Source organism: Triturus cristatus, chromosome 3_1, assembly GCF_964204655.1.
Source record: "Triturus cristatus chromosome 3_1, aTriCri1.1, whole genome shotgun sequence".
NCBI classification, from domain to species: domain Eukaryota; kingdom Metazoa; phylum Chordata; class Amphibia; order Caudata; family Salamandridae; genus Triturus; species Triturus cristatus.
The window spans coordinates 868,723,909-868,738,784 of record NC_140583.1 but is presented as its reverse complement, the minus strand read 5'-3'; the positions used below and the strand labels follow the sequence as shown (position 1 = coordinate 868,738,784).

At 42.8% G+C, this 14,876-nt stretch overlaps 1 protein-coding gene across 4 annotated transcripts in view; it reads left to right on the top strand.

Annotated features, from left to right (window-relative positions):
• MYO3B (myosin IIIB) overlaps positions 1 to 14,876 on the top strand; it is a 2,253,613-nt gene that overhangs the window by 1,263,215 nt on the left and 975,522 nt on the right. For all 4 annotated transcript variants that reach the window (XM_085645333.1, XM_085645331.1, XM_085645332.1 and 1 more), the window contains 2 exons: positions 14,149 to 14,247; positions 14,493 to 14,607. In XM_085645333.1, coding sequence (XP_085501459.1) covers positions 14,149 to 14,247; positions 14,493 to 14,607 — 214 coding nt within the window. The remainder of the gene's footprint in view (positions 1 to 14,148; positions 14,248 to 14,492; positions 14,608 to 14,876) is intronic.

Below are 14,876 nucleotides of genomic sequence, written 5' to 3'. Positions count from 1 at the left end.
GTGACCAGCAGCAAGTCACTACTCACACACAGCCAGCCGAGCGCCAGTCCACGCACACCGCTAGCCGAGCACCAGTCCACGCACACCGCTAGCTAAACACCAGTCCACGCACACCGCTAGCCAAGCGCCAGTCCAGGCACACCACCAGCCAATCGCCAGTCCACGCACACCGCCAGCCAAGCACCAGTCCACGCACACCGCCAGCCAAGCACCAGTCCACACACACCGCCAGCCAAGCACCAGTCCACGCACACCACCAGCCAAGCACCAGTCCATGCACACCGCCAGCCAAGCACCAGTCCACGCACACCGCCAGCCAAGCACCAGTCCACGCACACCGCCAGCCAAGCACCAGTCCACGCACACCACCAGCCAAGCACCAGTCCATGCACACCGCCAGCCAAGCACCATTCCACGTACACCGCCAAAGAAGTGCCAGTCCACACACACTGCCAACACATTTAGGATTTTTTTAGACAAAAATAAAAACACAAACAAATCACAAATAGATACAAATCTACAAACACAAAATCAGAAACTAAACACATTGCACTAACGGCAACCTTGAAACAGAATCAAATTTTTCAAAGAATACAAACCAATCAGTTAACTTTACCACTCATGAATGCTCCCAAAAATTCTTTTGCGTATGGTACGCTCTAAAACAAGCAGGGACACACAGCCCAGGTTTAGATGGACAGTCGGGGCAATACATACGAATCTCCTTCCGCGTACCTCTTCGCCAACAGACTCTGCATCTCCTAGTGGGAAAATCTTTTGCCGGTGTGGGAGGGATGAAATCAGGAAAGTGGCGATCTTTCAATCGAACCACATCCTCCACCACTCCAAATCTAGGAACACTTGCCTGTTCCACAACAACAAGGCTAGCTATCACAGAGTGCTGAAACTGAAGAAATGTCAACACAGAAGAACACTCCTTGAACACAATAAAAGCATTGAACATTGCTAATTCGAAGAAATGGATGGACAACTTCTTATACCAAACATAAGCCTTCCGAATAGCAGAGTAAGGTTCCAACCTCTGATCTACTCTGTCAACACCACCCATGTGCTTATTGTAGTCTAGAATGCACACAGGTTTGCGCACTTCAGCAACCTGACCCCAAACAGCCACAGGTGAAGTACTCTCATCATGGATGGTAGTCAGCATGTACACATCCCTCCTGTCCACAAATTTTACAGCTAGTAGTTCATCACTAAGCAAGGAACTGCACTGCCCCCTCTGAAGTTTTTTGCAAACAAGCTCTTTCGGATAAGCTTTACGGTTAGAGCGGATTGTGCCACATGCAAAAGTGTCCACTTTATACAATTCCTTAAATAAATGCACAGCAGTATAGAAGTTATCAAGGTACAAATGGTGGCCTCTGTTAAACAGTCTCCTAGCAAGATCCCACACAATTTTCTCTGCAACTCCAAAAGTGGATGGACAACCTGGGGGGTCAATAGCAGAATCTCTACCAGTGTACACACGAAAATTAAAAACATATCCTGTCCTACTCTCAGACAACATATACAGTTTAATTCCATAGCGTGCCCTCTTGCTAGGGATGTACTGCCTAAAAACCAGACGGCCCTTGAACAAGACCAAAGACTCATCAATAGATATTTCTTTCCCTGGAGTATAGATCTCAGAAAATCGATCTACAAAGTGATCAAGAACGGGCCGAATCTTAAAAAGACGGTCACAGTCAGGGTGATCTCGTGGCAACGCCATAGAATTATCAACAAAATGCAGCATACGTAACAAAAGTAAATACCGATTACGAGTCATAACTGCAGGAAATATGGCAGTTGCCAACAAGGGGCTAGTAGACCAAAATGAAGCCAAGGTTGGCTTCCTTACCACACCCATCAATAAAGTCAAACCCAAAAACTTCTTAATCTCTTCCAGATATGTGGGAGTCCACCGGGTAGCTCTAGACTGGGGCCTAAGTTTGTCGCTGTTGTTCCTCAAAAACTGTTCAGCATACAAATTCGTCTGCTCAACAATCTCACCCAAAAATACATCATCCATAAACAACTGAAAAAACTGTATAGGCAAAAAGTTTTCACAATTCACTGTACACCCTGCATCACCGCTAAAGGCAGGCAACACCGGCTGCACCATGTTTGGATCAACCCAAAGTCCAGCACTTCCAGTAGGCAGCCTAGCAGCCTCAGACTGCAATCCAGATGCCTCTTGCACCATCGGCACAGCAGTTTCCTCCTCTAAGACAGGCACTTCATCCGCACTGAGAGTTGCTTCATCCACACCAAGAGTACCTTCATCTGCACTGAGAGTACCTTCATCATCCGATGATTCCATGTTGAGTGAAAACTCACTGCCAGAATCTTCCCCTCCCTCCTCTCCCTCAGACGCACTGTCAGTCTCATAATCATGCTCAGAGGAAGATTCAAGAAGCATACCAACCACCTGTTGAGCAGTCATTCTACGGCTAGCCATATTGCTTACTAATAAAGGTAACTTGTCAAACAAGTCAACAACAACAAACTCTTTGTAAAATAAGTAATAAGCAAAAAGCACCTTTATCAAAAACTCAAATATACTCCAAAACAATACCACTCACTTGCCAGAGGCAGCTAAACTACTCACCACCACCAACTCTGTACAGACACAGTATGGATCAACAATATCCCACTAAAAAAGAAAGAGAAAAGCAATTACACATAAGACTATGCAAAACACATCGCAAAGAATTTCGTGCTCAAACCACTAACTAAATATGCCGCCATTATGACATCACTTACAAAAAAATTAATTCAGACATTATATTATTACTCATTTGGTGTAAATACAACAAAAAATTTCTTACCAACACAATGCAACTACACAAAACTGCAGAACAGCCACCGTCGAAAAGCTTTAGACTAGAATAAAAAGAAGAAAAAAAACGTTATTGTAACATATGCATATAATGCTCTAGACCATCACGTACTTCGCAAAATGTATTGCTTGACCCTCCCACTTTCAAAAAGGAAAGATCGATGGCCCAATCCTTTACAAGCAACACGGCGAGAATCTGGAACTGAGCCTCAGCTCCGGACCACCCCCTCCCTCTTCCCAGTCCTTCAAAACTAACCTCAAAGTTCTACTCCTGCAAAGACACTTCCAAACTTAATTCACACCCTCTCTATTGTGTGAAGGAAGTCTTTACATTATAGGAAATTCTGTTCTCCATGCCCGTAGAAGTGCCTACCCAGTGTGTTCCTGTGTTTTGCGTGTCTGCCATTTATTGCACTTTTATACCTCTACTTGTACTTTGTACTCTTTTGTAAGTTGACACCACTACAGTACACCTGCTTGTGCTAAGACATCAAGCCTTCTAAGGTCTAGTGGGGCCTTCTACGGTGTAGCATGGGAATGTGCTCCCTCAGTACAGTGGTGTGGTGGACTGGTCATGAATGCTGAACCCGGTTCCCCATTTCCAAATTCAACAGCTCCGGCCATAGTGCCACATCCCCACTGAACGCCATACTTGCCCACTGAGAGAAACTCGCACTGCCTTCAGCTATAACCTAATTGTGCCCGCTATAAACACTTGGATGTGGCTCAATTCAAATTATGCACTTGATAAGAGTAATACGCAGCCTAAAAAAAAAAAAACACTCCTAGGGAATGCAAAGCATGTGAAATGTAAGCAGAAACAACATGGTTACCTAAACGATCTCTCACTAACTATTCAGAAATCAGCGAGTGGTTTCACCGGAAAAGTTATGGACATGACTAGAGGGCCCTGAAGGGAACTGTTTCACTGTCCATTGCTTACATCCTTACAAAACATAAGCAGTATGGTAGACCACATCCATAAACACAGAACCATGGTGCACATTGTGTTTTCCAATTCACCCATCAACCAGGTATTGCAGTACCTCCAGAAATGGCACACTCTCCCACCCTGGAAACAACAATGCTGTTCAAAGGAAGACGAGAAAACGAAAGTAGCAATACACTGGCAAACTCTGATGTTGGTGTACTTGGATGCAAATGAAATCAATCTGGCCACTTTGCAACCCCTCTGTCTTACTTTATTTCGCCCCCCCTGGGAACAACAATGCTGTTCAAAGTTAGATGAGAAAACGAAAGAAGCACTTCACTGGCAAACTCTGATGCTGGTGTACTTGGATGCAAATAAAAACAATCTGGCCACTTGGCAACCCCTCTGTCTTACTTTATTTCGCCCCCCCTGGGAACAACAATACTGTTCAAAGGAAGACGAGAAAACGAAAGTAGCACTTCACTGGCAAACTCTGATGCTGGTGTACTTGGATGCAAATAAAATCAATCTGGCCACTTTGCAACCCCTCTGTCTTACTTTCTTTCGCCCCCCCTTGGTACAACAATGCTGTTCAAAGTTAGACGAGAAAACGAAAGTCGCACTGCAGTGGCAAACTCTGATGCTGGTGTAATTGGATGCTAATAAAATCAATCTGGCCACTTTGCAACCCCTCTGTCTTACTTTATTTCGCCCCCCCTGGAAACAACAATGCTGTTCAAAGTTAGACGAGTAAACGAAAGTAGCACTTCACTGGCAAACTCTGATGCTGGTGTACTTGGAAGCAAATAAAATCAATCTGGCCACTTTGCAACCCCTCTGTCTCACTTTATTTCGCCCCCCCTGGGAACAACAATGCTCTTCAACGTTACACGAGTAAACGAAAGTAGCACTTCACCGGCAAACTCTGTGATGCTGGTGTATTTGTATACTAAAAAAAAAAAACAGGGCACTTTGCAACCCCTCTGACTTATTTTGTTTCACCCCCCACCCCCCTACCAGCACCCACCGATCACAAGATGTAAAAGAAATCAATCTGGCCACTTTGCAATCCCTCTGTCTAACTTTATTTTGCCCCCGGGGAACAACAATGCTGTTCAAAGGAAGACCAGAAAACGAAAGTAGCACTTCACTGGAAAACTATGTGATGCTGAAGTATTTGGATGCACATAAAATCAATCTGGCCACTTTGCAACCCCTATGGCTGACTTTATTTCGCCCCCCACCCCCATCCCACGCTAGCAGCACCCCTCATACAGAAAACGAGAGAAAAAGGGCATCTCTCGAAAACGAGCGTTTATTTTTTGGATCCATTTCACATAGAAGCAACTGCACTTGGACGATCCAAGCGCAGGAACAAAGCGGAGCCTACATAAAAACATTTCTACCCCCCCCAACATTGTGCCCCCACCCTACCTAACCCACCGATGCAATAATACCCCCTCCCCAGCCCCAAAACTGACCTTTACTCTCTGACGCGCAGGAAGCAAATGGCTTCCTGCGCCTCGGAGAGCAAAGGGGAAGCCTCCGGTGACGTCAGCGCGGCTCGCGCGCTGACGTCATTGATGACGCGGGCGGGGGGGGCGGGGGGAGGCAGGGGAAGGTCTTCCCCTGCCTCCCCAGTAAAAAAAAAAAAATCGACGAATCATGGGGGAGAGCCAGTGCTTCCCCCAAGGGTGGGTCCCATGACGAGATGGTCTCGTCATGGGCACAGAAGGGGTTAAATAATAATTATAATAATATTGATGAGAACGAAATGCATAATAATAACAATAATAATATTAATAATATTTTTGTATAACATAATATTGTTATTATTATTGTTTTAGTTAATATCATTATTATTATTATCCCCTCCAGTGCGTCTGTCAGTTATTGGTCGACACGGGGAGGTGTATAATCTCCTTTTTCCAGTGATTACTCTGCCCAGTGGATCACTGGTTTGGAATCGCCACAGGAGAACAATCCCCAAGCAAGGATTTACCCACTAGAACTCCGGGTACATGGGTAGTGGCCCCTTAGGCAGGGCATGTGCTCCTCCCACCACCACTCACAATTCTTTGTTTCTGCCCCCCATGGGAGGATGGGGATGATTACCCTCGATCTGCCCCCTCAGAAAGCCCACTAGACACCAGGAAAACTATAAAAATAGAAGTTAGGGATGGAAGCTGCCCATCGTGAGCATGGGCATGCCCCCTCCCTTGAAAAATATTATCATCAGTCTTTATGCCCCCCTGAGGGCGGGTGGGGGTGATTGCCCTCAATCTGCCCCACCAAGTGAGCAGAAAGCCCACTAGACAACAGGGACATTTTGATCAAATGTACAGGGGTGGGGGCTGGTGCCATGGGGATAGCCATGCCCCATCCCCAAAAATGCGGAAACACCCTGGATTCCCATGTGTGTCTAGTTTAAAAAATGTGGCAGGTCTGCTAGGTTTCCCTAGGTGCCAGGGCCCAAAATCCATAGCTACCCACGTGCAAAAAATAGGTTAGTTCTGAGTGGAAAAATGTGATGTGTCTATATTGCATTTTGGGCCCTTTCCTGTCAAAGGCACTAGGCCTACACACACACAAGTGGGATATCATTTTTATTGGGAGACTCGGGGGAATGCTGAGTATAAGGAAATGTGTGGCTCCTCGCAGATTGAAGAACTTTCCATCACAGAAATGTGAGGAAAATGTGTTTTGTTAGGCAAAGTATGAGGTTTGCAAAGGATTCTGGGTACGAAAACATTAGGAGAGCCATGCAAATTACCCCACCCTAGAGCCCCCAGGTGTCTAGTTTTAAAAAATGTGCAAGTTCACTAGGTTTCCCTAGGTTGCAGATGAGTTAAGACCCAAAATCCACAGCTACCCATTGCTACCCACTTTGCAAAAAAAGGGTCAGTTATGAGTGGAAAAATGTTGACATGTCCATGTTGTGTTTTGGGCACTATGCCAACCCACACAAGTGAGATAACATTTTTATTGGAAGACATGTGGGCCCGCTCATACAATAGTAGAACATTTCTTATTAGCAACTGAATATTTGCCTTCCAAATGTAAGCCAGTGTGTTAGAAAGAAGGCATTTGGAAAAATGGTCTCTAAATCATATGCTAGTATGGGTAACCACAAATTCATAGATGTATAGATAACCACTGCACCTAATCTCTATATCTTGTGCCCAGTTCAGAAATATATAGGTATCTTTGATACCCATTTTTCACTCTTCATATTTCACAATATGAATTGGTCTATAATCGGTACACAATGAAAGACTATTGTTCGCTGCAGCTCAGTTGTTGGCTTTGGGTACCTCAGGTTCTTGGAGAACCTATAAACTCTATATATCTCCACAGCCAGATGGGTCTAGCATATGTAATGGTATATTTATTTAGTAAATCAGCACCATGGCAAAAAGTTACAGATGAAAATGTAGTCACAAATGCCCATTTTTTCCTACTCATTTTCAATATTTTGTTTTATTTCAATAGTTAGTTTCTTTGGAAAAACCTTGAGGGATCTGCACATACGACCCCGTGCCCAATTCAGAATTGTGTCTACTTTTCAGACTTCTATACGTTTTCTGGATCACTCATGGTTTTCACCCTGGTTTCCATCACAAACTGGAAATAGGCTGAAAGCACAAAAAATAGGAAAAATGGGCTACCTCTTTGAAAAATGCAAAAACTGTGATAAATAATTAAGTATTATGATTCAGCTCTGCATGTGCCTGAAGGCTGGGAAGATTGTGCCTTTAGTACAGCAAACCCTTTGTTGATTACATTTTTTAAGAAAAAAAAAGCGGACTCTTTTATTCAGAGCAATTTTATCCTATTTTTCCGAATAAACTCAAAATGTAGCTATATTTTGCTCATTTTCTCAGCCCACTCCAGGGGACAGAGGACGCACATTTGGTGTGAATACCTTATGTGGAAAAAAGTTATGAATCCCTAACTGCAAACTACTCCAAACAGCCCAAAAAGTGCTCAGCACATTTAGGGGTAGGGAGCCCCAGCAGTTAGGAGTTAATACTATTATTGTTGTGGTTATGCTTGTTATGCTTACTGGCATGCTAAGAAAGAATTGAAACATCTAAGGACTATTTCTTTAAAGCACATGGATGTGAATCCAAGATGTGAATAAACCTTTGTTGGTTAGTGTGTAAAAAGACGTGAATACATGATGCAAGACCAGAAGTCAAGCCTCACCTTTGGCTGCTTTGATGCTGCAGCCTTTCTAAAAAATTGATTGAGAGTTTGTTAGTAGGTTTTTTGGGTTGTCGCTGAGTTCACTTGAACTGATGCACATTTCTCTATGCCTGTGCCAAGTCCAGGAAGTTTATTGACAGATTCTGTTCACAACGTATATAACAGGGATTCATCACTTGCGATATCAGCACTTGGCCAGCTTTAGCATTAGGAATTTATGTGTAACCACAAAAACGGCCACTCTGCCATTAAAGGCAGTAAGAAAAATGACTTCATATGCCAGGGGACTTGAATCAGTGGACGCAGAAACCATAAACCATATAATCATTTCCGGTCGGATGATAAATACACTATTAGGCTTGTGTTAGGTACTCCAAAATATCTTCCCACTGTTTCACAAATGATCTTTCAAAAAGACACAACCGCTGCATGTTTCCGTGACTTTTTGTCAAGCGGTTTAAATGAATAAGCCTTTGGAGAAGCTTCTAACTATATCAACATCAGAACTTGATCAACATTTTAGCCAGCACTTGCGAACTTTTGCATTGAGTGTTCACATAAAACTACAAAAAGAACACGATGCCAATAGAGCAGGCAAGAACAATAACTCCATGTGCTAGGGGAATCAGTGGTCACAGAAGCCACATAATCATTCCTCCATGGTAAGGTGATAACAATTTTAGGCTTGCCTTAAGTACTCCAAAATGTCTTCACAATGTTTTAGAAGTTATCTTGCTTTCAGAAAGACACGATATATAGGATATATAGGTGCTGCATGTGCACAAACCTTTTTGTATAGGGGTTTAGATGAGTAAGCCTTTGCTTAAGCTTCTTATTAATCTATAGTCAGTGTTACCAGGTAATCAGTTATTGGTTCGTTTAAAGAAGTGTTGGAGAGGATTTGATTTTACAGGGTATAAAATAACAAGCATTTGCAATGCAATAGGTCTCGCATTTGCGAAAGTTTAAGCTATTGGCATTGTTAATGACAATGCCTTTTTTATCTGTTTTGAAAACCAACACATAAATAAATGGCATTATCATTTACAATGCCAATAGCTCAAACTCTCGCAAATGCGAGACCTATTGCATTGCAAATGCTTGTTAATAAGTATTTTTTTTCCCTGGAGGTCTGTGCCTTTTGCTGCCTTACTCCAAGCACACTGTCAGGGTGATGGGAGATATTGGCTTCCAAAGGGCTGGGAATACAGGTACCAGTGGGTGAAGGGCAAGCACTGATCTGGGACTCACTGCATTTGTAACCCACTGCTACAGACCTGATATTGGAACTGGATACAAAGACAGAAGAGTTAAAAACAAAATTAAATGTATATACAATTTATGGCTGCTTCCCACTGTTTGTGATATGGCCCTGGTGATTGCAAGGGGGAGGAGGGGGATGCAGAATGATGATAAACAAAATTACAGCTCTGTAGCTGTTAGACACCTTATACCTTCGCTAGCTTCTTTGTAACATGCAGACTAATAACAGAAAACAGTTCAAAACAAAACACATCCAAGATTGTCTAGATTCCTTAACGTGTTGCCACCTTTTACTGCTGTAGCTTTAAAGAAACGTGTTTTTTGCTTTTTTTTTTACTTCAGTTTTTATCAGAATACTTCACTGACATTATAGCTCTCAGTTGAAATGTATTTGGAAGGCACGCAGATTATATTTAAACTACTTTCTTCATGTCACACTCCAAAATGTTTCCTGCAGTTAGTTCAGTGCATTTCACAGGTACTGTTTGCGGACCAGCATTCAATGTGAGGTGATCATCATTGCGAACTGACAGATTAGGAACTAAATGTTCACTGGCCAATTAAAAAAACAATTGCAGCTCAAAGTGATCCTCCAGTCTTGTAATAGTATTGCGCTCTGTTACCTTTTGTTCCAATCTTGCCCCAGCACTATCCTCCCACTGCCAGGCCATCCTGCCACTTATTTTTTTATCAGGTGACCCTTGTGCAGAAATTATTACAAAAGCCTGTAAAATGCCGGCCCTGGCGATACTTCGGACCCCGCCTCCAGTTGTAACAGACAGGAACCACTTCTCGACATCAAAGGTGAAGTTTAGACTAGGCCTGGGCTAAAATTCCGTTCCGCTCGCGGAAATTGCGATAATTTGACATTTTCACGTTCCGCGGAGAGCGCAAAAATGTCAAAATTACCGCAATCCGCATTTTACCGGAAATGTTTTGCTTGCTCGCGCTGTAAAATAATACATTCTCGTGTGCGCGCGATCGCCTTACCTGAATCCCCGCATTCGCCGACAACTTTTCCCGGTCCGGTCGCGTTCTCCACGAGATTGTTGATAGCCATTTGCGCTGTCTCGCGACAGTTCGCGCCGGCAGTAACATCATTCATCGCGCGATCACGTCTTTCTTCTCGCGATCATGCACCGCAAGACAAGTGAAAACAAGATGGTCGCGCCCGCGAGCAACCGCATGGGTAAGTTGGTGAGCCGCGACCACGCAGAAAATACTGCGAACGGGCGGGAAAAAAACTTCCGCATCTTCGCGATATTTCCGTGTGTTTGCGGAGATTTTTAACATTTTCGCGATAATTTGCAAAAGTGAATTTCGCAAATTCCGCCCACCCCTAGTTTAGACTGCGCATATGCAAGGCAAAGCAGCCCCCCAATAAAGTCAGGCAGCTTATTAATGACACTATACATTTTTCCGTGTTATATCGTTCGAAGTAGACCCGAAGATTTCAGTGGGCGTTACGTGAGCACCAGTGTCATTGTGTGGAAATATACCTTTTTAGGGGTACACTGGTGCAGGGTCACCCTTTTGTCCACGCGTTCAAAAACCAACAAAGTAGAGATAAGCACTGAAGTAGGAATAAATAACAAGTTTATTAATCACTCATGAGTGGGACCACGTCCACACAGCACTCTCAAGTGCTGGAGGAGGTAGTACACTGAAGTCACAGAACACAGAGTTTTATAGTTTTTCTGCAGTGTAAGCACGTGAACAGAAATAGGAAGAGCAAGTTTTGGAAACAGTTATCAACAAACAAGGGCAGAAAAAAACAACATGGTCAGCAAAGTGGGAGGGGGAGCAGAAATGCTTACGGCAGCAACAAATGATTGACAGTCAACAGATGTACTGGCATCTACAAACTCTCAGCATATACATTGCTTTTAGCTGAGTCAGGAAGTCAACTAAAATAGATAGCACAGGCAGGAAAAGACGACCAGCAGAGGACGGGAGAGTTACGAAGGAAAGGAAATGAACACCTCAGCCAAAATGGCTGCTGCTTATGCCAAATAAAATATTACACATTTTCCACAATTGCACAATGGACACATTCATGTTTTTGTAGGTGCGGAGAGATAAAATAATTGGTAAAGAATCACAGGATTTTTAGCCGACGCCGAGACTCAAACCGGTTCTCCAGGGCCAAAGTCGTTAACTGGTTGTTTTATCACATTCTTTGTCGTAATAACCCCCCACAGCATAAAAAAAGCAAGTCGGATTGCCAGGGAGAAATAGGATGTGCAAAAACAAGCATTTGTAATGCGAGAGCTACCGCATTGCAATTGGATTGCGGCAATCACGCTTTTGTTTTACACATCTTTAGATAAAGCGCGGGTGCCACCATTGGTTCAAAAGTAAAGACATTTTTTTCCGATTTATTTACTTTTGAAGCAATTCCGGCACCCGCTCTTTACTTTAAGATGTTTAAAGCTAAAGCGCGGGTGCCACGCCGCCGGCTTTGTGCGGCGTGGAGGGGGTCGAAGAGCATAATGAGCATATTTAAACAAGCTCTTTAAACAAGTCACAATGCTACAAGCTTGTTTCAGTGTTATATCGTTCAAAGTAGACCCGAAGATTTCAGTGCGCTTTACGTGAGCATCAATGTCATTGCACAATGGACACATTCATGTTTTTGTAGGCTCGGAGAGATTAAATAATTGGTAAAGAATCACAGGATTTTGAGTCGACGCCGAGTCTCAAACCTGGTTCTCCAGGGCCAAAGTCGTTAACTGGTTGTTTTTATCACATTCTTTGTCGTAATAACCCCCCACAATATAAAAAAAACCAAGTAGGATTGCCAGGGAGAAACAAAATGTGCAAAAACAAGCATTTGTAATGCGAGAGCTATCGCATTGCAATTGGATCACGGCACTCACGCTTTTGCTTTACACATCTTAAGCTAAAGCGAGGGTGCCGCCATTCGTTCAAAAGTAAAGATTTGTTTCCTATTTCTTTACTTTTGAAGCAATTGCGGCACCCGCGCTTTACTTTAAGATGTTTAAAGCTAACACGCGGGTGCTGCACCGCCGGCTTTGTGCGGCATGGGGGGGTCAAAGAGCATAATGAGCATATTTAAACAAGCTCTTTAAACAAGTCACAATGCTACAAGCTCGTTTCAGTGTTATATCGTTCGAAGTAGACCCGAAGATTTCAGTGCGCTTTATGTGAGCATCAATGTCATTGCACAATGCACACATTCATGTTTTTGTAGGCTCGGAGAGATTAAATAATTGGTAAAGAATCACAGGATTTTGAGCCGACGCCGAGACTCAAACCTGGTTCTCCAGGGAAAAAATTGTTAACTGTTTGTTTTATCACATTCTTTGTCGTAATAACCCCCCACAGCATAAAAAAAAGCAAGTAGGATTGCCAGGTAGAAACAGGATGTGCAAAAACAAGCATTTGTAATGTGAGAGCTATCGCATTGCAATTGAATCACGGCACTCACGCTTTTGCTTTACACATCTTAAGCTAATGAGCATATTTAAACAAGCTCTTTAAAGAAGTCACAATGCTACAAGCGCGGCCGAAACGGACCGCGCTTGTGCAATTAAACAGTAAATACAACAATCCTGTTCCACTGTAATGAAAGCGCTGCGGCCACCCGTGAAACGAGGACAGAGCATATTTAAATAAGCTCGTTAAACAAGTCACAACGTAACAAGCGCGGCCGAAGCGGACCGTGCTTGTGCAATTGAAGCTGCCCGCGATGAGAATGAAAAACAAGAGTGCTTCCAGGCTTTTAATGAAGACCGTGTAAGTACTCCAGTAAACTATCCAATCCCGTTGGGCGGGGCCAAAAGTGGACAGGGTGGCAACCAGGAGGGATTAAAATGCCTCTGGTGCAATCATGACACTGTGTTTTGCATAACTCATGATGCAAAACAATGCGCTTGAATGGAAATTGCAGGAGGAGCAGAGACAGGACTTCTGGAACTGTATCGATTCCAAGAAGCCCTCGCATGGCGAGGGCAGTGCATGGGCGCTGCTAACGCCAGGCGAGACCTAAAAAGTAGTGGATGCATTATAACATGCCCTTCGGTCAATTCAGGTAAGGAGAGGGATATAATGCCACAATTCCCATGTTTCGATTTCATGGTGTACATTTTTTGATGGCACAATATGATGTAAAAAAAAAAGGCGCCATAATTTGACTTACGACAATGAAGTAATATGTAAGCGTCTCTCAAGACTAATGCTCAGTGTATGTATGATTAGACCGTAAATACAGGAGTTATTAATCAAACTGTGATTACAAGTAATGTTGTAAAATTTGAAAATCAGGAATTTCCCTCTCACATTAGACCCACTTAAATCTGGCAAAAAAATGAACGCTGAAAACTGCTTTGGATTTGTGAAAAACAGACGAAAATAGCGCAGTATTAGAAACACTGATTTCCATGGCCCTTCCCTCTTGCCAGTGTGAAAACGAGTGAAAGGTAGGGAATAACCCAGGTGGGTAATTTCTTGGTGTACGAATTTCCACCCGATTACCAGGCCTATGCTAGGCTTTAGTGGGTAGGTGTCAGCGTGCCGACGTATGGAACAGCGTTTCAAGTTATTCATATGCATTAAAGCAAATGATAAAGGAAAAAAGAAAAAAGAAGTGAAATATAACTGCCATGACCCAAATGTTTAATTTATAAATTGGATTACAGAGCAGCAGATGTGCGCGTGAGACTCTGCAAAGGCAATGCAGTGCTGGAATACTAATAGATGCCAGCTTAGAGATAAGGGAACACTGTGGAGATGTATGCCATTGTTCCTTCGGTTCTTAATGCATTAATGAATTACTGCTGTTTTCTAATTTGCTTCTCACCACCAAGCATTCCTCAGCACGCAGCTTACCCACTGTGTGTATGAAATATATTGAACCTGTTTTCTCATCATTTTGTAGCGGAGAGAAAAACTTTCACATATTCTACTACATTTACGCCGGACTGTATCACCAAAAGAAGCTTTCTGAGTACAGTCTTCCTGAAAATAAGCCTCCCAGGTAAATAGTTGTTTTGTCCTCCACCTGGGCAGGACCAGAAACTAAAAAACATTTGAATCACTGGTTAAGATTTATATTAAACCTCTTTTCCAAACTTTATCTAAAAGTTATTTCCATGTACATTAACAATTCACTCACATGTGTCAAGTTTACTTTTGATGCACCTAGTTATAAATAGCTGTATATTTCTATTATTACATTCTTTATATTCTGTAATGACATTTTCAATATCTGTTTACCATTAGATACATTGGTAATGAAACTGGAAAAGTTATGCAAGATATTGTTACAAAGGACTCATACAGTCGGCAATTTGGAGCAATTCAGCATTGTTTTCGGATAATTGGGTTCACAGATGAGGTAAGAAATTAAACAACAACCACAGATATAAAATTGTGACATGCACATACTGTCTGCCATAGTACATTTTTGGTGGCGACTGTATTGGTGTAACCCATTTTGGATGAATTACTCCTAACTACCAAGTAGCCTGTGCGTAGATGGTGTAGTATTCACTTACATGTATGGCCATGATTTGAAACTGCTTGATACAAATTCCATGTAATCAGTGAATTCCTACATCAATCTTTATTACTCGCATGTTTAAAAAACACACATTGGTCTTCATT